Source organism: Aptenodytes patagonicus, chromosome 5, assembly GCF_965638725.1.
Source record: "Aptenodytes patagonicus chromosome 5, bAptPat1.pri.cur, whole genome shotgun sequence".
NCBI classification, from domain to species: Eukaryota; Metazoa; Chordata; class Aves; order Sphenisciformes; family Spheniscidae; genus Aptenodytes; species Aptenodytes patagonicus.
In genome coordinates, this window is record NC_134953.1 from 67,422,507 (window position 1) to 67,444,723 (window position 22,217).

Below are 22,217 nucleotides of genomic sequence, written 5' to 3' on the forward strand. Positions count from 1 at the left end.
GCGGGGATGCCTCTCACTGGGGCGTGGGTAGCACAGCTCCTCCCCAGTGACCTGGCCCTGGGGAGCTGAGAGCAGGAAAGTGGCCATAAGCGGTCACCCCCGAGGTCCTCTGTCCCCAGCCTGGCTGCTAGCCCGTGCCTGGGGGAGCGCAGGAGCCAGGCACATGTCTGGTGTCAGGATCCGGCCATGGTGTCTGCACCGAGCACCCCTCGCTGGGCTTTTCTTCAAGGAAAAGCTGCAAGCTCTGCTCCCAGCCTCATGCTTCTTCTAGCTCACGTTCACATTTTGAGCGTTCAAGTGCTGAATTTCCACCCTGCTGATGATCCTGGGCCTTGGCATCCTCTGGCTAATGGCCGGGCTCACTGCCGGCATGGCCTCCCCTGCGTCGGGACCCTTCTACCCAGGGCTCCAGCAAGGCAGTGCAGGCAGCTGCCGCGTGCTCCGAGGAGGCATTTCAGAGCAGCCATCCATTCATCTCTACAGGCAAATTAGCCTGTGATGCTAATAAAGCATCTGCTTAGGAATAGGTGGGGGGGACCTAAACCGGCATCTCACACCCAGTGGGGCACGGGGTGCCCCAGCAGCCCTTCGGCCAGCAGGGCTTGCTGAAGCCTGCTCAGCCCCCTGCATGAATTAGCAAATGCTAACGAGCCTGAGCAATCTGCTAGCGAGGAGGCCAGGTGGGTGCTGAGCGGGGCTCGCTTGGCTTAATGCCATCCACAGGGACTCAGCTGGGCACAGGGGACGTGTGTGTGTGTCCCCGTGCCTCAGTTTCCCTCCTGGTAAAGCATCGGGTAACAAGCCCCGAGCAGGGCCAGCCATGGAGACCAGACCAGACCAGGACTGATGGGATTTCGGGGTAGCCCCAGCCAAGTAAGCCCCTTGCAAAGGGCTTTCACCTGTGTGTTTTGGGCTGGCAGCATCTGTCCAGCTGTCTGTCCGACATCCAGTCGCCTGGCTTTGGATTTGCAGATGGAACTTAATGAATGTTGCAAATTTGTTCTGAATTCAACACTTCCCACCTCCTGCTGGGGAGAAATAAAAATCTACAGGAGCCAAAAGCTTTTGACATCTTGAAAATGAAATATTTCAGTTCTCAGCTTCAGAAGGACTCAAAGCATTTTGGCCAGAGAACTGGGGAATGATTCCCCCACTCTGGGAGGGACCGGGCAGTAGGACCACACCGATTTTGCCGTGGCTGCAGCTTCCGCTTCAGGGGAATCCTCCCCATTTCCGTGGCCATATACAAAACCACAGCTTGAGTCCAAAAAATGGGAGCTGCCCCATCACGGTGCCACGATCTGTGCCATGCGGGGCCCAGGGTGTAAATACGGGGGTGATGAGCAGGGGCTGCAAGCATGTCCCAGCAGGGCATCCCCAGGCGTGAGTCCCTCAGGGTAAAGGATCCGGCCCTGCGCCTTGTGTAGCTGATTTTAATCATGATGCTGTTTCTAGCTGTGTGTTAATAATGCAATTAAAGAGGGGCTTGATGACATCTCCCTGCCTGTGTATTGGGCTGAGCTTCTTTCCATGCATTAACTCCCTGCAGCGAGTCCCCCCCGTGCCTGCCCTGCCGCTGGCTGCCTGCCCACGCCCCTCCAGATAACATTTTCTTGTTTCTCACATGTGTCCAGGCCAGCAAATCCCTCCCAAATTAATTAACAAGGGCCATGCCAAGGCGCCAGCTGCTGTAACGCCAAGCCTGGTGGGTTCAGGGATGCTGAGGGCTGCGCCGTGGGGTCGCATCAGGACAACCCCGTGCCTGAGCACTGATGCTCTGGGGGCTGCTGCAGGTGAGGCCGGGCTGCGAAGCCTTCACCGTTGTCTTGCCAGTGAGGATGGCCAGGGCCGCCTGGATGATGGAGCTTTCTCCTGCCACAGGTTGGGGTGCGGGACCTGGCCCAGCTCGGGGCTCGGTGCTGGAGTACGCTGGTGCCCACTGCCCAGGGAGGCAGCATTGAGGGGCCGTTGGTCCCTGGTGCCGTGCCGGGATGCCCTGCCTGGCACGGCGGTCTCTCTCCTGGCACCCGCTCTGGCAGCTCCTGGCATCTGCCATGCTGTGAAGCTCCAACCCTGTAGAGAGGCTCAGGAAAGAGCCCCAGTGCCAGCCTCGGGCAATGCCCCGAGCCTTTCCTTATGTTCCTCGGGTTTTTTCCAGCATCTCCTTCCCCAGGTCGGGGGTACCCCCAGCCCAGCCAGGCAGCTTGGTGGCAGTGGCAGAGCGTGGCTGTAGGAGCGAGTGGCTCCCGGCTGCCCGCAGGCACCGCACTGGGAGGTTGTTTGAAGAAGCACTTGGCTCTTCCTAAAACAAAACCCACAGAGGCCAGAGCTCACTCCTGGGCAGCCTGGGAGAAAACCAAGAGAGAGCAAGTCTTCCTGCTCCTAAAGAGAAGAGAAAGCAAAGCATGGCCCCCTCCAAAGGGGGGAAACAGAGATGAAACCAAGCCAACTCCAAAATGTCAGCGGAAATCAAACATCATTTCTCTCTGATTTCTCCAGCTGGGAAAGGCTCAGCCCGGTTTCACAGCCTCACTTACTCCAGCCGGGCACATTAACAACTCTATTTATGCTCTATTTATTCACAGCCGTGTGGCTAACTTCCCCTGGCCGCTGCCGGGAAGCGTGAGGTGAGCACGGACAGCTCTCGGGGCTGGGCGGGATGGCGCTGGGCAGCCCCCAAAGCAAAGAGGGGAACAGCGGGGCCACCCCTGTTGCTTTGGGAAGGCCAGGATGGGCAGCTGAGGTGGGTGCCTGCCGAGCATCCCCTTGAGATGCTCCCACCAAGGGCTGTCCCTCCAGCCAGGAGGGGAGAGGGGCCTGCAGCAGGGCACAGGGACCCCAGCAAGGACACATGTTGCTCTCCCCACCACAGCCCCATCCTGGGCTGTACGGACGGTGAGCAAAGGGGGGCTTGAAGGGGAACGTGGGGTGTAAGGTGCAAGGATGCCACCTCCTGCACACCCCACAGAAAAGCAAAGGCCAGTCAAGTCAAAGGCAAATCTCTCGTTGCAATGAGTGCTACTCATTAAGCAAACGATGAAGGATCTGTAGCTAATCAGGGCCTGACAGGCAGCTCCTTGGCTTGCTCAATAAATAGCAGTGAAGGCCTGAAGCATCTTTTACTTCTTCATTAGGGTGCTCCCTGAGGGCTCTCTGCCCACCCTGGGGGATGCACCCAGCTCTGGGCTGGAGTGAGGGGGGGGGGGTGGGTTTAAATTAACAGTGTAGGGGTGACACAGGGTGAGGGGCAGCCCAGGGTGCGGGAGTTTTGGGAATGATCCTGCTGCAGTGCAGCTGGAGTGGGGGGTAAGGGGTGCTCTGAGGGCTGGGGGATATCTGGAGGCAGGCAACGAGGAGGAGCCCTGGGACAGGAGCTCGCCATGCTGGGGAGGGCTGGGGTGATGCTCAGACCCATCTGGGGCAGGGGGCAATGGTACAGTGCCTTTGGGTTTGGGTACGCTGAGGTATGTCAGGAGGGGAAGATGTCTACTACTGGGAAGGAGGGATCCTACTCAGCAGCCTGGGAAGGGGAGATGGAGGGTGTCATGCCAGGGTGTTCCCCTGCCCCAGAGCCCTGGGACTGTGTTAATTCCTGGCCTGTATATAGGATTGATCCTAGGATAGGATGGGTGGTAACATCAGATGGTGGTGTACCCACCAGCCTCCCCAGCTCTAATGCTCTCTCAGGAGGAAAACACCTCCTCGCTTTTCCCCAGGCAGCCCCTAGAGCGCTGACGCAGTGCCCAGCCCTGTTTGGCTTGACAGCCCCCGTGGGACAGGCTGGGGAGACCAAGCAGGGCTTTAGGCACTCGGCAAAACCCCTTCATAACCAGTGGGGCACAGGGGACGCGACGGGGGCAGCCCCAGGCAGGGAAGCACGACTCACGGGAGGGCAGCGTCTGGCTGTTTGCAGCTGACTCTGACTCTGTCCTGGCAGCTGTGGCAGCAGCACGGTGCCAGCAGAAACAGGACGAGAGAGAGAAAAAGCCCTTTTAGTCCACGAAGGCCAGCAGCTGGGCTGAATCCAGGCTGGGAAGCGGGGCAGCGGGGACTGTGTGCTGCCCAGGGAAATGCAGCTGGTGTCAAATCCCCCAAGATGTCGCTGCCCTGCATGGTCAGGCCATGCGCTGCAGGGAAAGGAGGAGGGAGTTTGCTGAAATTATGGGTGAGAAGGGGTGTACATCTCCTGTGTTGCTCTGCTGGCCTCTGTGCCTCAGTTTCCTCAGTTTTCCCAGCCCTTCCACAGCACCTGGGGTGCCCCCTTGGACCTCGTGCCACCCCTGCACTGCTCCAGCGCTGGCCTGGATTCAGCCAGCGTGCATTTCCCAGAGCCCGTGTTTTAGGTACCATCTATTTTTAGGGTGCCCAACCTGTGGCAAAGACAAGGAGCAACTGCCAGTTTGGAGAAGTCGGCGTGAGAAGCAAGGATTAAAAAAAAAACCAAACCCCCAAGCCTTTGCACCTCTGGGAACATCACATCAACCTCACCGTGCCTCACGAACGATCAAATATTGGGACAGCTTGTCCATGCCCCAGTATAACTGGCTCTGCAGAGGCACCCCCAGCATGGGTGGTCCCCCAGCTGGAAGTGAGCTGAGAACTGATGCTCTTGTTGCATGCGACGGCACTGCTGTGGCCACGGGCTAGCGATGTGCGTGTCCCTGCTGTGGCCGAGCTTGGCCCTTTCCATGTGAGCCCTGCCAGCCCCCTCCAAGTTCTCGGCCCTGTTATGTTTTAACTGTTGCCTCGTTAATTTTTAAGAAGCCTTGCTGCATGCAGGAGCTCTCGCAGCATCGCCCTGCACTGTTTTATGGGGTGCCCAGCCCTTACCCCAGGTCTGGGGAACATTTCTGGGCAAATGCTCAGGAGGAGAGCTAGGAACCGGAGCATCCCTGGGCTGGGATTCTCCGCGGCAGCTCCTGCCTGTCCTGTGCATGTTTTTGATCCCGGCTAAAGGATGGGGTCCTCTGGGGGGGGGGGGGGGGGGCTGGGTGCTGGGGCAGGGAGAGCTGGCTGGTATGGGGAGGGGGATCTATGGGGTGCTGGTCCTCCCCTGTCCTTTAGCATCCCTAAGGGTGGATGGAGACCAACAGATGGGGGGGGATCTCCATCCCACAGAGGAGGCAATTTGGGAGCAGAGATGCTGCATCTGGGGATGAAATCATCCACCTACTCCTACAGTTTCCCCCCCTCCCCGGTAGCCGGGCTCCCCCCCCCGCCGCGCTGCGGCGGGGGGGGGAGCCCGGCTACCGGGGAGGGGGAGGAGGGATACTGACATCACCGCCGGAGCGCGGCTCGGCGGGGCCGGGGCGGCCGGGCCGGCTCCGCTCCGCTCCCGTTCTCCGCTCCCGCCGGGGGAGCCGCCGCTCCCGGTAAGGCTGGGGCGGGAGGGGGGGGGGGTGCGCAGCGGGAGGGCTGCGGGTGGATGGATGGATGGACGGACGGACGGACAGACGGACGACCCCGCGGCTGCTGCTCATCGTCCATCCATCCCTCCCTCCATCCCTCTATTCCTCCTCCGCGGGGTCCTGTGGGAAGCCGGGGGGGGGGACGGGGGACAGCGGGTGGGCAGCAGCACAGCCTTTCCCCCGGGCAGCTGTCGCTCTCGGAGGAATATTTTTAAATGTACCAAAAAAAAAAAAGGAAGAAAGAAAAAAAAAACCACCCAAAACCACCCAAAAATCCTATGTCTTCATCCACTGGCTCCATGCAGCGATGCTGGGCTGGAGCTGCCGGAGGGGAGCTGCGTGCGGCAGGAGGTTTCTCAGCACATATGTCTATTTTAAAAGCCCATGGCGTGATCTCTTGCCCTACTTTCCAGACTCTTGCCGGTACTTTCCTTGCACGCAGTGGCCGAGCCCTGCTGGCGGGAGCTCCCCGGGAAGCGGGAGCTGAGGAGGTGCTGGGCTCTCCCCGGTGTTGGGTGGCTGGGATGGGGGACGGGGCCGTGGGATTGGAGTCGAGACAGCGGTTTGGTCGCTAACGCGCTGCCTTTCTCTCCGGCAGAGAGGGAGGTCCCCAGCGCCGTGCGGATGAGACCAGGCTGAGAAGAGGACAGCGTGTTTGTACCCAGCACCCCAATTAGCCTCATTTGCTCCCCTCTGTTTGCCCCAGGCTCCCTACCCACACCTGAGCCAACCCTGCCGAGCCCTGGGCACCAGCGTGGCTCCGCAGCGATTTTGGGGCTGGAGGGGTCAGGAGCCACTCTCCAACGTGGAGATTTTCCGACACTGAGATTTTATTCTGTGTGCACAGGGAAGGGAGAGCTCCCATCCCCGCTGCGTTGCCCCAGCACAGCCATACCTGTCCTGTGCGGGCACCCCGGACCCCGGATGCCCCGCTGGATTTGGGCAGCGTGACCTGCACCACACCATCACCATGGCCTCCTCAGACGGGCTGCAGTACCGGGCTCTCTACGAGTACCAGAAGGACCGGGAGGAGGACCTGGCGCTGTGCCCCGGGGATGTGCTGACAGTCAGCAGGGCCGGGCTGCTCAGTGGCCCCGACTACAAGGACGGGGACGAGCGCAGCCCCCAGGGTTGGCTCCACGGCCTCAACGAGCGCACCAAGGAGCGTGGTGACTTCCCCGGCACCTACGTGGAGTACCTGGGTCCCGCACGTGTTGTTGCTTCTGCCGCCAAGGCCAGGCCACGACCCTTGCCCCCGCCGCCCGCTGGGACCCCCGCACCCTGGGGTGAGTGCTGGGGGAGCAGGAAGGTGGGACCCCATGGGTGGGTGTCCCCTGCAAGATGGTGAGGGTGGCGTGGAGCCCGGGTGGATGCTTGCTTTTGGGATGGCTCAGCAGGGATCCACCCTCGGGATGGGGATCCAGCCACAGAAGGAGGAGCTGCCCTGGGAATTATTCGCCCCAGTGCATTGAAGCAGCCGCAGGAGGGGCAGGGGGTGCCTGTGGTATCGCTCCCCCAAGGCAAACACACTGCAGGGATTGCTCCTTTCCAACATCCCGGGCTGGCTGCTGTGCCAGCGTGGGATGGCCAAGGGGGTCCACGTCTGTGAGAGCACAGGGGAAGATGCAGGAGACCTTTGGCTCCCCAGGGAGGAGCAGAAAGCCCCATGGCAGTCCCTGGGGACCTTTTCTTCCAACTGCTCTTCTCCCCGCCACTGCGGCACCCGATTTGGGCTGCTCTTGGTGCCCGGGCGAGTGCTGGCACCCAGCCAGCTCCCGGCCTCGCAGTCACTTTGTGCAAGCTGGGACAGGGGACAGTCTGGGCACACGGTGGGGTCAGTCCCCGGGGGGCTCTCCCGTCCCTGGGCGCTGCAGCATGGTGCTGGGAGGAATATTTGGCAGGGCCCTTACTGTCATGGGGACCCCGGCCATTTCTCTGCCAGGATCTGCTGAGCTTGTGGAGCAGCTCTGCACTCACCACTTACAGTGGCCTAGTGCGTTGGGGCTGGGAGGGATTTCACAGCAGTTGCATAATGTACCCAAGCTGAAAAAAAAAAAAAATCAAAGTAAGAACCCCCACTTCCAGCCAGGCACGACCTGGTGACCCCAGCCAAAGCCGTGGTGCTCTCCTTCTCCGGTATGCGATGGAGGAGACATCGCTGGGGTGACAACGGCACCACCTTTAGTTGAGGCTGCCCAAAACCTGCCCAGCTGCTGGCCGGGTGCCTTGGGCACCCTCCTCGACTGGTTTTGGAGCAAGGCGCAGATGTGGTAACCGGAGAGGTTATTTCCCTCCTGGTCTGGCTGGGCATGGGGGGGTACCTTGGCCCCGGGTTTAGAGGGGCACCCGCTGACAAGGAGTCTATACCCCTCCAAGGTATGGTTCAAGGCCCCCTTGCCACAGTGAATTAAAAGGGTGGGGACCGCCTGGCCCTGAGCTGAGCACGGCAGGACTCAGCTGGTGTGGGGCAACTCCTTCCCCCGACACCATACACCACCACATATGGGGTTTGCCATGCGGATCCTGCCACTCAGCCCCCCCAAACAGGGAGGCAAGGATGCTGGGAACCCGCTCTGCCTTCTCTCACCGAAACAGGGATGCTCCTCCCTGCCAATGCCCCAAGTGCACCGAGGCAGCCGCAGTCCTGCGTCGGCAAGCAGCTATGTGCTGCCATCACAGCGGGTGGGAGGCCACTTTTTGGGGGTGAGCCCCCTTCCCAGACAAGCTCACTGACACGTGAGGAGCCCTCTGCCCCTGGCTGTTTGGCAGGCAGAGCCCTAGCAAACTCAGTGCTGTAGTGTGGACAACTCAGGTCAGCCAGGAGTGGACCCAAGGACTCTCCAGCCCCATTCACCAGGATTTTTAGAGATGCGAGAGTGTGGAGCCACCCTCTTTCTTCTGCCCCTGCTGTCCATCACTGTTGCCTCGTGCCTGCCCCGCACAGGGGGTGGTTTGGGCTCCTCTCCGAGGGGCTGGGAGATGTGCCCACAGGTGCCGGGGACATGGTGATGCCCCAGAGATCCAGGCATGTCCCCAGCAGCAAGCGCAGCCTGGCTGGAGACCCTGGCTGGTACGGAAGGTCTCGGCGCAGGAGCCCCAGCCCTGTGTGCACTTGGGCAAGAGGATAACAACTTAAAATTAAAAAAATGTAAAATTTACTTTTTTTTTTTAATAGGGAAAAACCCACTAAAACCAGGTTTGGGAGGTAGATTGAGGAGGGTGCTGCCATCTGCAGGACATGCTCTGGCCATGGCCTTGTGTCCAGCCCCACTGTCCAGGGGGACGTTGGGTGCTGCCTCCCCGGTGCTGTGCTGTGGGGTGCCCCTTCGTGGGGCGCATTTCCTGGGGCAATGCCAGGGTGTGTGGGCACCTTGGCAGGGGACACTCGTGGCCCACGACCACGTCTTTCTGCAGTAGCAGAGCAGCATGTACCATTTTATGTCGGTTTAAACCCAAACCTCCCGGCTGGCGGGATTTCGTTTAGAGTAAAAAACTCCAATGTGCTCTTGGAAGAGAAGGGACATTTTTTTTCTTTTTTTGGAAAATTCTTCCCATACTGTTTCCATTCCCAGATGGAGGTTTTTGAGGGACATTTGTTTTGGCTGGCCCAAATGCTTATTTTTCTGCGACAGCGGCGTACTGCCCTGCGTGCCCTTGGTGCCTACTGAGCCCCGGTGCTGGCTGGGGGCCCTGGGGACCCCGAGTAGGGTGAAGCCCTGGGGGGACCCCTGAATGGGAGAGAGACACTGCATTTCCCAGCCATGTTCCAGAGCCAGGGCTGGCTCTGCGGGGAGGAATGGTCTTTTTTTAATTAAATAATATCGTAAAAATGGTTCTGCAGTGGATCTGAGTCCCCGGGGGACTTACCAGGAGCTTGGTGGCTGTTTTGCCCCTGCCTGGTTGTCCTGGGCGGCATCACTGCTGCAAGGCATCACCTCCGCCTCACCTGGGGTCGAAGCCAAGCGGTGCGTCAGGATGCTGGGGTTCAGCCTGCCACCCTGAGGGGAGATGATGGGCTAAAGCTCCAACCTGAGCTTGGGGCTATTCCTGCTGTTTCCAGCAAGGAGAAACAGACGGTTATTTTTTGCCATTGTGGCCTTTCCCTAAGCCATTGCCTTGGAGGCCAAAACCCAGTTTTCCCTAATTAAAAAACCACCCGTGGGGTGGGGATATTTTCCATGGGCCCCCAACCATCTGCTTTGCTTTAAACCCGAGATCTTCCCCGTTCCCACCCAACGCACCCACACATCCCCATCGGGCAGTGGAGGGGACCCTGTTGCCAGGCTCGGAGGTCACAGCCATGCCTGGGGACCGGATCAGCCACCTATGAGTGGGAGGTTTGCATCCCTCCCCACTCTCCAGGGAGCACCAGGGCATCACCGTGGCAAAGATGAGAGCCCGGATCCACCCGTTGCAGCCAGCTTGTGTTTTTGCAAAAGGTCAAAGGCAGCATGGCCCTGTCCACAGCCCCCTTTTTTTTTTTTCTTTTTCATTCCTTAAAACCATTATGGGTTTATTGGCTTCACATGTAAGCTCCCTGCCTTCTGCCAGGCAGCAAAAACCAAAGGCAGAATGAACCTAATGCTGGAGTTGGCCGGGCTGGAGCACGCCTCGCTGGGGGAAAAGTCACACTCAGGCTTTATTTAATTTGCTATAATTTTTTTAAATATCTTTCCACCAGAACAGATCCACTCCACATAAAACAGACAGAAGAGCTCTTGACACATCAGCCTTTCCAGATGCCATCCACACCCCGGCAGTGGCACACGGCTCTGATGTGCTGTGGCTGGTGGCAGCCCCTGACTGTCCCCTGCCCCTGCCTGCCCCCTGGCCCTGCCCGCTGCCTTCCTGGGGGGTTCAAGGCCACTAACGAGAGAGCGTGGGGGGAAATCCCAACACTGTCAGGGTCTCTGTCAGGTATAACCCACACAGGTGGAGGGGTTTATCAGCCAGGATGATAAGAAGGGAGGGGCGGAGCGAGCGAGCGAGCTTGTGTGCCCTGAGGTAAGGAGAGCTGCTCTCACTGCTTCTAGGTGGTTTGCTCCTCCCTGGCAGGGTCTGGAGTGAGGCGTCCTTGGTATAAAATCCAGGTGCCAGCAGCACCTGGGGATTTGTGCCATGGGAAGCCTGGCCCATGTTTGGCTGAAGGGCTCCTCAAGGGCCGGTGGAGGTCTGCACCAGCCCATGTGGGCAGCTGAGTCCTCCCCGGGCTTGTGCTCAACCAGCTGTAGACACCAGAGAATCCAAGTGGGTGAGAGCTGCAGGGAGCCATGTCCGTGCCGGGTACAGATCTGGCCCCCCAGCTCCTGCCTGGTGCCACGAAGGGCTGTGGGTGATGAGAGGGAGCAGTTCTCAGTGCCATGGGAGGAGAGGTGGGGAAGGGTTTTCGGCCTGAAGGAGCTCCATGCTCAGGGCAGGATGCTGCCCGCAGGCAGAGCATGTGCCCGAGCAGGTCTTTGCATCTCAGCAAGTGGCTGAGCCCCTGACAGTGACTCTTACTGCAAAAAGAGGATAAAATAAGGGAGAAATTTTCCAAAATTGGACACACGTGAGCTGAAGTGTTGGTTGTGGCTGTGCCAAAGCAGCAGCTTGATCCTGTCCTGGGGCAGCTGAGGAAAGAGGCTGGAATTCCCGCAGGCAGGAATTTCTAAGCCCCTTCTCCCCGTCTTTCCATCACAGGGCTCCCCGGGCAGGCAGAGCTCACCGAGCACCCCACCCTCCCCGAGCAGGCGCTGGCAACCGTGGCCAGGCTCATCGAGGCGCTGGAAAAACAAGGTACGGGCAGCCGTGGCGTCCATCCGCAGGGCATCCATCGGTGCACGTGCATGATCACCCACTCTGCCCGTGTTCAGAGATGCCCCGAGAGCATCGCTAGAGCCAAACCTCCCCCCACGCATCCCGGTTATCTGTGCAGCATGGGGAGGGAGAGGGAGCGTGGTGGTCTCAGTCCCTGCCTGCTGCTATCGCATTGGAGGGAGGATTTGGGGCTCAGGACTGACTCCTCTCTCCTGGCTGCTCCCCAGGTCTCGACAGCGAGGTGCTCTACAGATCTGCCCCTGGGGCACTGGGGGATGCTGAGCTGAAGCAGGCTCTTCTGGCAGGTAAGTCCCAGAGCCGCGTTCCTCCCCATGTCCCCGGTCGGGAAGGAGGCTGTGGAGGTGGCACTACCCAGGCACAGCAGGGATGGGTTACTGGCTCCGACCTTGTTATGGCCCTAATTACAGCTCTGTAAGGCCCTGCCTGCATGTGAGCCCATCTCGGCTCCCCCAATAGCCTGGTGCGATGCTGCTGAGAGGGATGCGGGCACGGGGCTGGGCTCTTCATTAGAAACTCTATTTTTTTTAGGGAGAAAAATATTTTGTTTTGAAAACCTTTAGGGTTTCTGTTCGAGAAGCGGGGCAGGGAGAAATCCTCTTGTGGGTGCGATAGGGAAAAAGAAAGGGGGAAGAAAAAGCTCATTTTTTAGGAGAACAGGAAGCGTTTTGCAGGACTGGGGGGACATGAGCAGGGTGGGGAGGAGGGAAAAACCATCTCCCCACCTCTGCTCCTAAATTCACGGCTGGGATGGCACGGGGGCGTTGGGGACGTGATGGATCCGGTGTGCCGCTCAAATCGGGGGCGGGGGGGGCTGCGTCGAGCACCTCCATCCTCCCGGCCGCGGTGCCCAGAGGGCGGCAGTGTGGCACCAGGCACGGTCCAGCCCCGCACAGTCCGGTTCTGGCACCGCGTCCCCCCCCCCCGCCTGCCCTTGGGCCGAGCATCCCGGGAGCTGCCGGCCGGGGCCTGCGGCGCGGCGGGGGGGGGCGGCGGCGGCGGCGGCGGAGGCTCTGCCAGCGCCGGGAGCCGGCGGCAGCCGGGCCGTGTTGCTGGGGAGAAGGGCTGTGATGAAATCGCTATATTAAGCAACATGACCTCATCGCTTCCCCCGCGCACCGGGAGCCGAGTCCCCGCCGGGCGGGGGACCGGGCTGCGGAGAAAGAAGGGACGCAGGAGAGGAGATGCTGGGGGTCCCGGGGCTGCTCCGTCCCCGCTGCCCGAGGAGGGCTCCGCTCCCCCGGGGATGATGGGGGGCACAGTGCACCCAACCACCCTGCTCTCCTCTCCTTGCAGAAGCCCCTGCTGCGGTCTGAGGAAGGCAGGAGCAGTGGGGTGCCCTTTCATACGGCCTTGTCCCCCGGCCCAGATTTCCCAGCTGACCTCCGAAGGAGGTGAAGGCATCCGGAGCTCGATCCCCGTGGCACCGGCTGCCCCAGACATTGATGCCCAGGCTGGGCAGGGGCAGTGACAACAGCATGAGAAGGATGCTTTGCTTTCCAAGCACGCAGGATTTACGGGTCCTCCATCCTCCCCGCGCAGCTGGTGCAGCATCCCCGGCAGGCACAGGGCTCCCCAACAGCACCGCAGTGGTCACTACTGAAATCCTGCTCAGCCTTGGGAGACTCCCCCAGCCCAGGGGCAAAATCTACTGGCTTTGCCGGATCCTGGGCTGGAGCTCTGAGCAGCTGCTGGGTCCATCCGGGTTTTCATCTCCCACTGCAGGATCTAGCACCGGGCAGGGAAATGCCATCATGGTTTTCAAACCATTTGAAAGCCCTGAAAAATCCCCAACAGCCCTGAGTGACTTGATCCTCCCAAGCCCCCCATCTCCTCTAGGATCTAAATAAGCTCTTTGGCAACTCAGGGGGCTGCCCCGTGTGCTCGGCAACACTGAGCTGGGCAAAGCTGGAGCTCCCTGGTGCTGCCTGGAGGGGGGAGGACATGTCATGTGTTTGCTAGCTCTCAGCTGAAGGGGCTGATGCTCAGCCCTGCCAGAGGGATGCTCTGCAAACAGGGTAGGGATGGTGTTCCTGCCAGGACCAAGCGTCCCGGCAGAGCCCAGGCTTGGCAGCCTGCTCCCCTCACAGCCTCCTGCAGTCCAGACACCCAGCAGTGCTTCCCCAGGGCCCTGCTGGAGCCCAAACCAGGCTGGGGAGGGCAGGAGAGCACCTCTGCTTTGGTTCCCATGCCGGCCCTTTCATTGCATTTGGTGGAGTAAAATATCCCTGCCAAAAAATGGGAGTTTGCGTGCCCCATGCACAAGACAGCAGAGGTGAGGGTCGCCTTTCTCTTCCTCCCACGCCTCCTGATGGTCCATCCCTCCAGCACCCTATTTCTGCCAGCAGCCCACCTGCAAAAGTCAAGCTCCATCTTGGGGAATGGGGAGACATCGGAGCTGGGGCTGGTGGCGGCTGGAACCGAACCGCGTCTCGGCTGGGGGGAAAACTAGGTTCCCATTGGGGGTTTCAGCTTCCCTGCGAATACCCAAATCACGCTGGTGTTTGGCAGTGGTGGCAGGAAAACTGCTAGAGAGTGCAAGGAAAAAGGAGCGGGGGCTGGAAAAGTTCGGGTGTTGGTTTTCTAACCCCCAAATCTTAATACATTGGAGAAAACGGGGTGTTTTCTACACTGAAAGAGCATCTGAATTTCCGGTGGGGAGGAGGAGGAGGTTTCTCTGGGGACAAGGAGCCACTCAGTCAGAGCGGCCCTGGCTGTCCCGGGGAGCCCATGGGCATTGTGCCTCTGGGGCCGGGCAGTGCAGGCAGCCATCTGAGTTGCGCTGATTGATCCCTTTCCCCATCCCTGGCCTTTTTGGAGCCCTTACCTGTGGGGGACCTAGCCTGATGGCACAGCCCCCAAGCCGAACATCACCCAGGCTTTGGGATGAAGGTTTCCCATCCTCGTGGGGCTGCGGGAGCATTGGGCACAGCGGACTTGGATGCAGCACGGCTCCACGTGGCTCTACAGCCTGGGCTGCGCCTGTCCCCATCCTGGTGCTGGTGATGTCCAGCGGGACAGTGGCATCTGACCACTGGCTAGAGCCTGTGCACCAAACTTGGTATTTCCATGTTGGATGATGCAAGAAAAAATATTTATAGGTGGGAAAAAAAAAAAAGTAAGCAAAGACAGAGCTCATCGATAAAGGGGGGTCAGTGAACTGAGCGTCTCCACTGCCACCCGGCTGAGATGCCACTGGGGCCAGTGGGTGGAGCATGGACCAAAGGGTGGTTGGGCTCACAGATGGCTTGTGCTGGCTCCAGAGGAGAATTAATTGTTTTAGGACACTCAGTGCTCAATTCAGACCCTTATGCCCCGAGAGGTGAGCGAGGCCATGCAACATCACTGAACACGGGAGTCGGAGTCACGTGGCGGCACCAAAAAGGGACTTAACAAAAAGCCGCAGCCCCACAGGGGACCGGGGAGACTCACCAAAGGGTTGCAGGTGATCAGGCAGCCAGGAGCCCTGCTGCAGTCACAGGGAAAGAGTTATGGGCAGAAAAAGTAGAAGAAAGTAGAGCTTTAAACGGCGGTGGCAGGGTGCAGCACTCACCCCAGCTGCCCTCAATGCTCCCTGCAGTGCCTGTCTGCGGGGCTGCTTCATGGCCTGGGGGCATCTCTGTGCCTGTCGTGCCAGGGACCACACACTGACCCGGAGGGTTTCCAGCCCCCAGCATTCCTGCCGTCCCCTGTGTGCAGCTCAGGGGCTGTTTTGAGCACAGGGGACGGGGCAAATCACCTGCAAAGTCCCTGGTGCCTGCAGACATGAGGTGTACAAGCCCCTCTGGCACCCAGGGGTGATGTCCTCTCACACCATGCTTGCTCGGGGTCCTGCCCACACCCCTCTCCCCCTGAGATGTGCCAGGCAGCCTTCTCCTCATGGCTACCACTGAACCTGGAAACATGGGACCTTCTCTGGCTGGTGGCAGCGGAGCCGTGGCTGGGCTGGTGGGTGGTGGAGCCCCTCGGAGCTGAGGGACCCAAGCTGGAGCAGGCTTGGTGTGGGGATGGCTGCAAAGTCCTGTGTGGAGTGGCCGGGCAGCACTTTGCCACCACTGGTGAGGGATGGTCTGAATCCTCATTCCTCCTCCCTGGTGGGGGATGGGGGGGGGGGCCCTGCAGGGGCTCCCTGGGTGCCCCATATGGCTCGGATGGGGCTGAACCCATCCAGCACTGAAACCTCGCAGATTTTGGATACCCTATGCCCCAGTTGGGCTCTGGGGTCCATTGGCAGATGCAAATGCCATGAGCCTTCCCCAGGTAGCACTGAGAAAAGCCTCTGCTGCTGGCAGAGCCAGGCAGGAGCTGCCTGCACCCCAAGGTGCCGGGGCGAATCCGGTGGCAGCGCGAGGCAGATTGGAGCCAGTGTCTCCAGGCGTGCTGTGTCTGCGCTGCCATCCTGCACGCTTTGATCTCGGGCTCCGGCGCAGAGCAGTCTGCCTGGAGACATGCTCACGTGCCTGGGAATTAGGTCAGGGCTCGGTGGGGATTAGCGAGCGGTGGTGGGTGCCGGGGCTTTGCTGGGGCTGTCGGGAGCTGCTGCTGGGCAGAAAGGGCTGGGCTGGAGGGCAGAGCAGCCTGGGGGGCCTCACACCGCTCCCCCCATCATTGAGGCACAGATGCCCAGGGAGGGAGCGCATCCCCATCCCTGGGATGCCAGAGGGGGTTGGAGGCCCCCAAGGGCTCTGGTTTCCCCTGGCCAAGCTATTAACCCCCCCACAATGACTTTACTCCCAAACCCGAGGTGCCCTGGTGCCTGCCGCACTGCTTTTTATTTATACCTGCAGTGGAAATAAACCCTGCGTCGTCAGAGCCTGGCAAGAGGCATGAGCTCATCTCTTATATATGGTGGTGACAAAAGAAGGGTAAATAAATGGCAGCGGTACAGACATCCCTGCCAGACCCATCGGGCTGAATTGGGGGTGAGCTTTTGCCATCCCCTCCCGTAGCTGCTGGGGAAACTGAGGAAGGGAACTGCCCTCGGGAAGCCGAGGCAGGGAAAGGCAGCCTCACTGGGCACCTTGAAAGGGGGTCCCAGCGCCCCTGCCCTGGCTGAGTGCAAGCTGGGGCTATGCCGAGGTGAAAGCCAGCTGAGAGGGTGTTTGGGGCTGCCAGGAGCTCCCGTGCATGGGCAGGGGGTGTCCTGGCAGCTGCCAAGTCCCCAGCACAAGGTACCAGCAGGCTGGCTGAGAGATGTTACAATGATGATGAATCAAAGCTGGGGAAATATTCCCTGATTCGGTGCACAGTTCCCCCGTAAACCCCCACTGTGGGATGCCCAGAAGCTTCAAATGCCTGGTCAGGTCCAGGGGATGTACAGGTCCTTGTGCAGGCAGCATCCCTGTGGATGGGAAGGTATAGCCCCCAGGACTGGACAACAAGGACATCCCTGCAGCACCAGCTGATGATTAAACCTAAAAGGTCTGGAAGGGTTAGGGAAAATCCCAAGTCAGTATTTAAGTCAGCCCCAGGTATGGGTGGTTTGGGTGTCCCTCTGCCACGGGGATCATGCACCCAAGAGCATCACACTGCGGCAGCACTTGGCGGCCAAGCTCCAGCTTAGCCTGTAGGACTCCCTGCCGCGCCCTGCTGCGAGAGGGGCCGTGGGTGCTGGGCAGGGTCTGCACCCTATCACCCACGCGCTGGCCAGGGATGTGGGTGCAGCCGTCACCTGTGTCCACGTGCAGAGGACAGCCGGACACCAGGACCCACTCAAGCTTCTCCTTCAAAACAAACCTCCCCACCTCCTCCCTGCCACCTCTTGGCTAAACATTCTCCGCCTTTACCGAAACTCCGGGCTTACTCACACCTCCCCGGCTGGCTGCAGCTGCTGGGAGAGGTCCTGGCATTTCCTGCCCAGCATGACTCAGCCCAAAGCCCCAGCACCCCTCTGCCTCCGCTGGGATGCAGGGTCTGGCATCCCAATGGGAGGAGGCTGGGAGCACCCATCGCTTTTCCCTCTGGGCCGGTGGTCATCCCACACACCCCTTCTCCAGCCCCAAATTTATTCCTGTTTTTCATCGCCCATGGGCAAGGGATGCTCTCCACTGGTCCCCGGCTGCTTGCTTGGTCTGCCGGCAGGTCAGCAAGCAGGTTGTGTGCTGGAGGGGGTTGGTATGGGGTTGAGGTTGGGGTTTTGGGGTGTTTTCCTTCTATTTGTGGCAGGCGGATGGAATCCCTCCGTCATTCCCCTGGGGAAGGGACGGGAACATCTGGAGAGCAGCGGGAGAGCCGTGACTCATCCTGCAGCATCATTAACTTCTTATAGCTGGTTATCATCTCCCTCTGATAAGGAGAGAACAGCATCCGTGGGGTCAGGCTGGCGGTAATTGGCTGGGAAGGCTCCAGGGTTAACCCTTCCCCAGCTGCTGGCCGAGCATCCCCAAGCTGCTGGGGTGCAGCTGGTGCCGAGGAGCACGTCGGAGCACTCCCCAGTCGTGCTCTCAGCCCAGTGGGGAGCCCAGCTCACCATGGCAGCTCCAAGGGAAGGAGGGGAACTGGGGCAGGAGGATGCCACTGCATGTCCAGGAGGATGGGGGCAACAGGCTAATGGCTATGTCTAGCCAACGTGCCAAGGAAAACAGTGCCATCAGCAATCAGTCCCTGTTAGCGGGGTGTAAATCCTCCCGGTCTCCCCATCATGCCTCTCTCTGGGTGTAAAGATGTTTTTGAGTCTTGCTTTGAAACTGGCTGAGCCTTCCCTTTGAACACCCCCCTCCCAAGCCCATGCCTAATGATGCAAACGAACTAATTAGGCCGCAGTGGAGCCCGGGGCTGATCGCCTGGGGCCAGTGCCCGGCAGTGGCCCCTTCCCTGTGCAGAAACAGCTTGCGGCTGCTCTCCCCAGTCCACGCCAGCATCCTTAAGGCAAGTGACAGGTCCCTGCAGAAACCTCTGCCGTGTGCAGGGGAGAGCAACCGGGCTCCCTCTGGGTAAGAAGGGGTTTGGGGTTTGCCCGGTGCATCCCGCTGATAGGAGCAGCTCTCTGCAATGCAGTCCAAGCAACAAGACCCCGAGACCCCCCAGCAGCATCTCTCAGGTTTAGCCATGCACTGGGGGGGTTCAGCCCAAAATGGGGGTTGGAGCATCTGTGGGATCCCTGACCCCACTCTCTTCCCCCTGCCCAGCTGGAGCCAACCTGCCAGCTTACTTCTCCAGGGCAAGTGCTAGCAAAAATGGGGAACTGGCTGTCATCCGCCTGCAAACCCCAGTAGAAATAACCTTTTTGGACAGCTGGGAAGGTCCAGAAGTGTGGCTGGGAGACAGAAGCATCAGCACAGATCAGAGCAGGGCCGGGGTGCAGCAGGCGAGAGCTGGCACAGCCCTGCCCACCTCGAAGATGCTGAGGGCAGAGTGGCCCATGGGGTGATGCTGTGACATTGGGGGGTGCCAGAAAGGCAGCACCCGCCTTTGCCCTGGGTTGTGTTTGGCCACGCTGGAGAGCTGCCTGCCCCAGCACGGTGGCATCTCTCCCAGCCATCCCTGTGCTGCCCCTGGGCACTGTTCCCGGCTGGCCGGGTGCTTGCTCCTGAAAATGAGGTAGTGTCTCCAACGGCTGGGTTAAAGGCTTTGCTTCGGGCATTGGTCAATCTGTTTTCTCTCTGGTCTCCGAGCCAAATGGCAGGCACTGTCCATAAGGGACCCACCACGGCTTCTTGTCCCCAAGCAGGCGGAGGGGGAGGTGGGCAGCCTCCCAGGCTGCCTAGCCCATGGTGGGGATGCCCCAAGGAGACGAGATCAAGATGAAGGTGCCCAAAACAAGCTGCTCCCCGTCGCAGCCCCGCTGGTCAGGTGCCTCTGAAGCCTTGCCCTAGGAAACAGCTTTTCTCCACTCTTTTGGGCTTACTGCCCTGGAAGGGAGCACGGCTACACGTGGTCAGCTGAAATGGTTGGAAACTTGAGGCATTTTCTGCTGGAAAATGCTGGGCTGGGAGATGGAGCACCTCCCAAAATGGCACTGATTTCAGTAAAGCCACATTTGGGGGTAAAGACCAGAGAGGGGAGGGGAAGGGGCTCAGAGCAGGGCAAGCCCACCATCTTCTTCTCAATCACAACACACCAGGCCATTTGGGGCCTGACATGTCATCTTTAAGAAAGTGCAAAATTTGCTCTTTTTTCAATATTCTCATTTAGGAGTGAGAAATTCAGTTTCTACAAAAGAACCATTTCAAACGATCCCAAATATCTTGGGCTTTTTTATTATTCCCCCCCCCCCCAAATTTCTCCTACGAGGAGAATTTCAAAACATTGCGTTTGGCTCCAGTTCGACTCAAAGGCGGATTTTGAAACCTCCAGATCTTTGCAAAAGGGACCATTACCCTCCAGGCAGCCACCTCCCGGCCCGGCTGGGCTGAGAGACCTCCAAGAAAAACGCATGAGGCAATACCAAAGGATGCTGAAAGGGCTCTTCGCCCTGGACCCCGGTGAAGCAATATCCCCGCGCTGGCCCATCCGCGGGGTTCGGATGGACGTGTCCCACCCTTTGGCTCCTGCTGGACCATGGGACATTTCTGTTCAGAGTGCTGCCCCCGTCCCGAGCCCAGGCTGGGTGGGCTCAGCCTCCCCCGGACACTTTACCCCATGCCTGGAGCATGTTTCACCACCTCCCCTGAGGCAGCTGCCTTCTGGGGCGCATTCGCAGCGTTTCGGGCTCACTGGGGGTGACGTGGGCCTTCAGCAATGTGTGTCGTCTGCGGACCATAACCCCATTCCATGGATGCATTTTTCCAAGCAGTTCTTCCAGGGCTGGGCTTGGCACATGGTACCTGGCCCTTAATGGCCCAAGGGTGCCTGGGGCAGCCACTCAGCCCGTCCCATGGGTGCTACCCTGCAGTGGGACCCCAGTGGGATGGCGAGAGCCCCTGCCCCACGCACTGGATGTATAGTGCACATGAGGCAGAGACGCTGCCTCATGCTCTCCATGGGCACATGGAACTCAGGGTCAGTGGAAACTGGGACAGGAATATTTGCTGCTGGGGGGGGGGCAGTGAAATCATGGGCTCCCACACCTGGGGGATGGGGCATGGGCAAAGAAATCGGCACCCATGTCCAGAGGAAGGCCCGCAGGGATGGAAGAGCTCCGAGCTCCATGCTGGAGGGGCAGCACCACGGGCTAAGGGCTCCCGCTGGGTCTCTCCCTGCAGACGCCTCAGCCGTGGACATGGACCTGTACGATGCCCAGACGCTGGCGGAGGCCCTGAAGTGGTACCTCCAGGAGCTCCCGTCACCCCTGATCCCTCCAGCTCTCTACAGCGACTTGGTCCACATGGCTCAAGGTAAGCATGGCCGGGCTCCCCCCGCACCCGGGACCTTTGTGGGGCTGGAGGTGCTTTGGGAAGCCCCTAGAAAGGCTCCCTAGCATCTCCAGGGCAGCTCCTGACCCCATCCCCTGCCCGATGCTGCACTAAGGGCAGATCCCAAGAAGGACCACTGGGAACATCCCCTGTGCTGGAACGGTGCAGCAGCTTTTGGGATATGGTCCGGGAAAGCGAGGAGAGAGCCAGTGGGCAGTTTTGCCCCGGCCACAGCATGGCCCTCTCCTGCTGCAGTGCCCAGGGACAGGCGGCTGCCAAGGCTGGGTGATGCTGGCCCCAGAAGAAAGCATTATAATATTTTGGCTCTGCTGCCTGGGAATTTTTTACTGTAATCTCGTTAACTCTTGGCTTTATATGGGCATAGAAAATTCTCTGCTTTTTCAGCTTAGTGCCGTTAGGAAGTGCCTTTAGGTCCCTGCAAGCTTTCCAGCCTCTGTGCAAATGTACGAGACCGTCAAGGTTTTGGTTTTATTTGAATTTTTTTCAAATAAACAGAGCAGAGCTTGTACCCAGGTCAGCAGAGTTCACAGTCCATCCCAACAGGGAGCCTGGACCAAAACCCATTTCAAATGAGTCCTCGCAGAGCCGCTCAGCCCCTCCCAGCCCGAGGCCCCGCGGGCATCACCAGACACACACGAAGCCCTTGCCCACTGTGTTAGATAGGACCTGAACCCCTTGCCACCTTCGAAACCAGGATTTCCCCTTTCGCAGCAGCTCGTCTCGCTGCCTGTCGCTGCAGTATCCTCCATCCCTGTGCATCACCTCCTTGTCCTAAGCCAGATTAGTGCTTGGGCAGATCATGCTCTTGGCTGCCTTAAGAGGCACTAAAAGATCACCCATGGCCAGGCCAGTGTGGCCTTTTCCTACCATGTCCCCGCGAGAAAAGGCAACGGGCTCTTCGTGGCCTCCAGCAGGCAGGAGGGACACACAGAGAAGATGAGGGATGACTCACACCCCGTCCTCCCTGTCCTGTGCAGAGACACAGAGCCAGGAGAAATACCCGTGGGGCCGGTGGCACCAAGATGCTGCCTTCCCCTCACCCATCGGAGAGAGGAGAAATCAAAGGCTGCCTCCCTTCCAAGGATAAAAATGCAATTAGGAAGCAATTAGCTGGGTTGCCTCGTTAAGCAACTTCAAAGGGAAGCGCCTTTCCCCACAGCCTGCGCTGGAGCCGGCTCTGCTCCTGGCACAACAGGTGCAGGAGGAGGGGGGGGGGGGCAGGAACGGAGGCGAAACCGATGGGGATTTCTCTGGGGCTGTAAAAAAAAAAAATAAAAACACAAGTCTTTCAGGAGACGGTGCTGGTTTTTGGCAGTCTGCCCTGCAAGCAGGCTCCTTCTGCCCCGCTCAAGGCTGTGGGCTAGAAAAGTGGCAAGCTGACCACCTGCAAAAGGAGGTCAAAAACCTTCCCAAATTCCCCCTTCAGCTGTGGACCTTTCCCCTGCGGCATCCCCTGTGTACAAAAAGGTGCAAAAAGCAGCTAATTGGGGTAGGGGAGGCCTGGAGCAAAGCCAAACATCCCGTGGGAGCAGCTTGTTGGGTACGGGAGCACACAAACACCCCATCGCCAACCCAGCTGGGTTGCGGACCTGCTTTGGAGGGGATCCCAGACCCCCTACCCCTCCGGATCTGGTGCACCCCGGCCCCAAGGACGGATGGCGGGAGCTGGCTGGGCATCAGC

At 59.6% G+C, this 22,217-nt stretch overlaps 1 protein-coding gene across 1 annotated transcript in view; it reads left to right on the top strand.

The window, feature by feature from the left end:
* The first annotated feature begins 5,309 nt into the window (after positions 1-5,309).
* Positions 5,310-22,217, top strand: part of PIK3R3 (phosphoinositide-3-kinase regulatory subunit 3) — an 87,866-nt gene continuing 70,958 nt past the window's right edge. Inside the window, exons 1-5 of the mRNA XM_076340286.1 lie at positions 5,310-5,372; positions 6,007-6,694; positions 11,088-11,183; positions 11,432-11,509; positions 20,366-20,497. Coding sequence (XP_076196401.1) covers positions 6,379-6,694; positions 11,088-11,183; positions 11,432-11,509; positions 20,366-20,497 — 622 coding nt within the window. The 5' untranslated portion in view covers positions 5,310-5,372; positions 6,007-6,378. The remainder of the gene's footprint in view (positions 5,373-6,006; positions 6,695-11,087; positions 11,184-11,431; positions 11,510-20,365; positions 20,498-22,217) is intronic.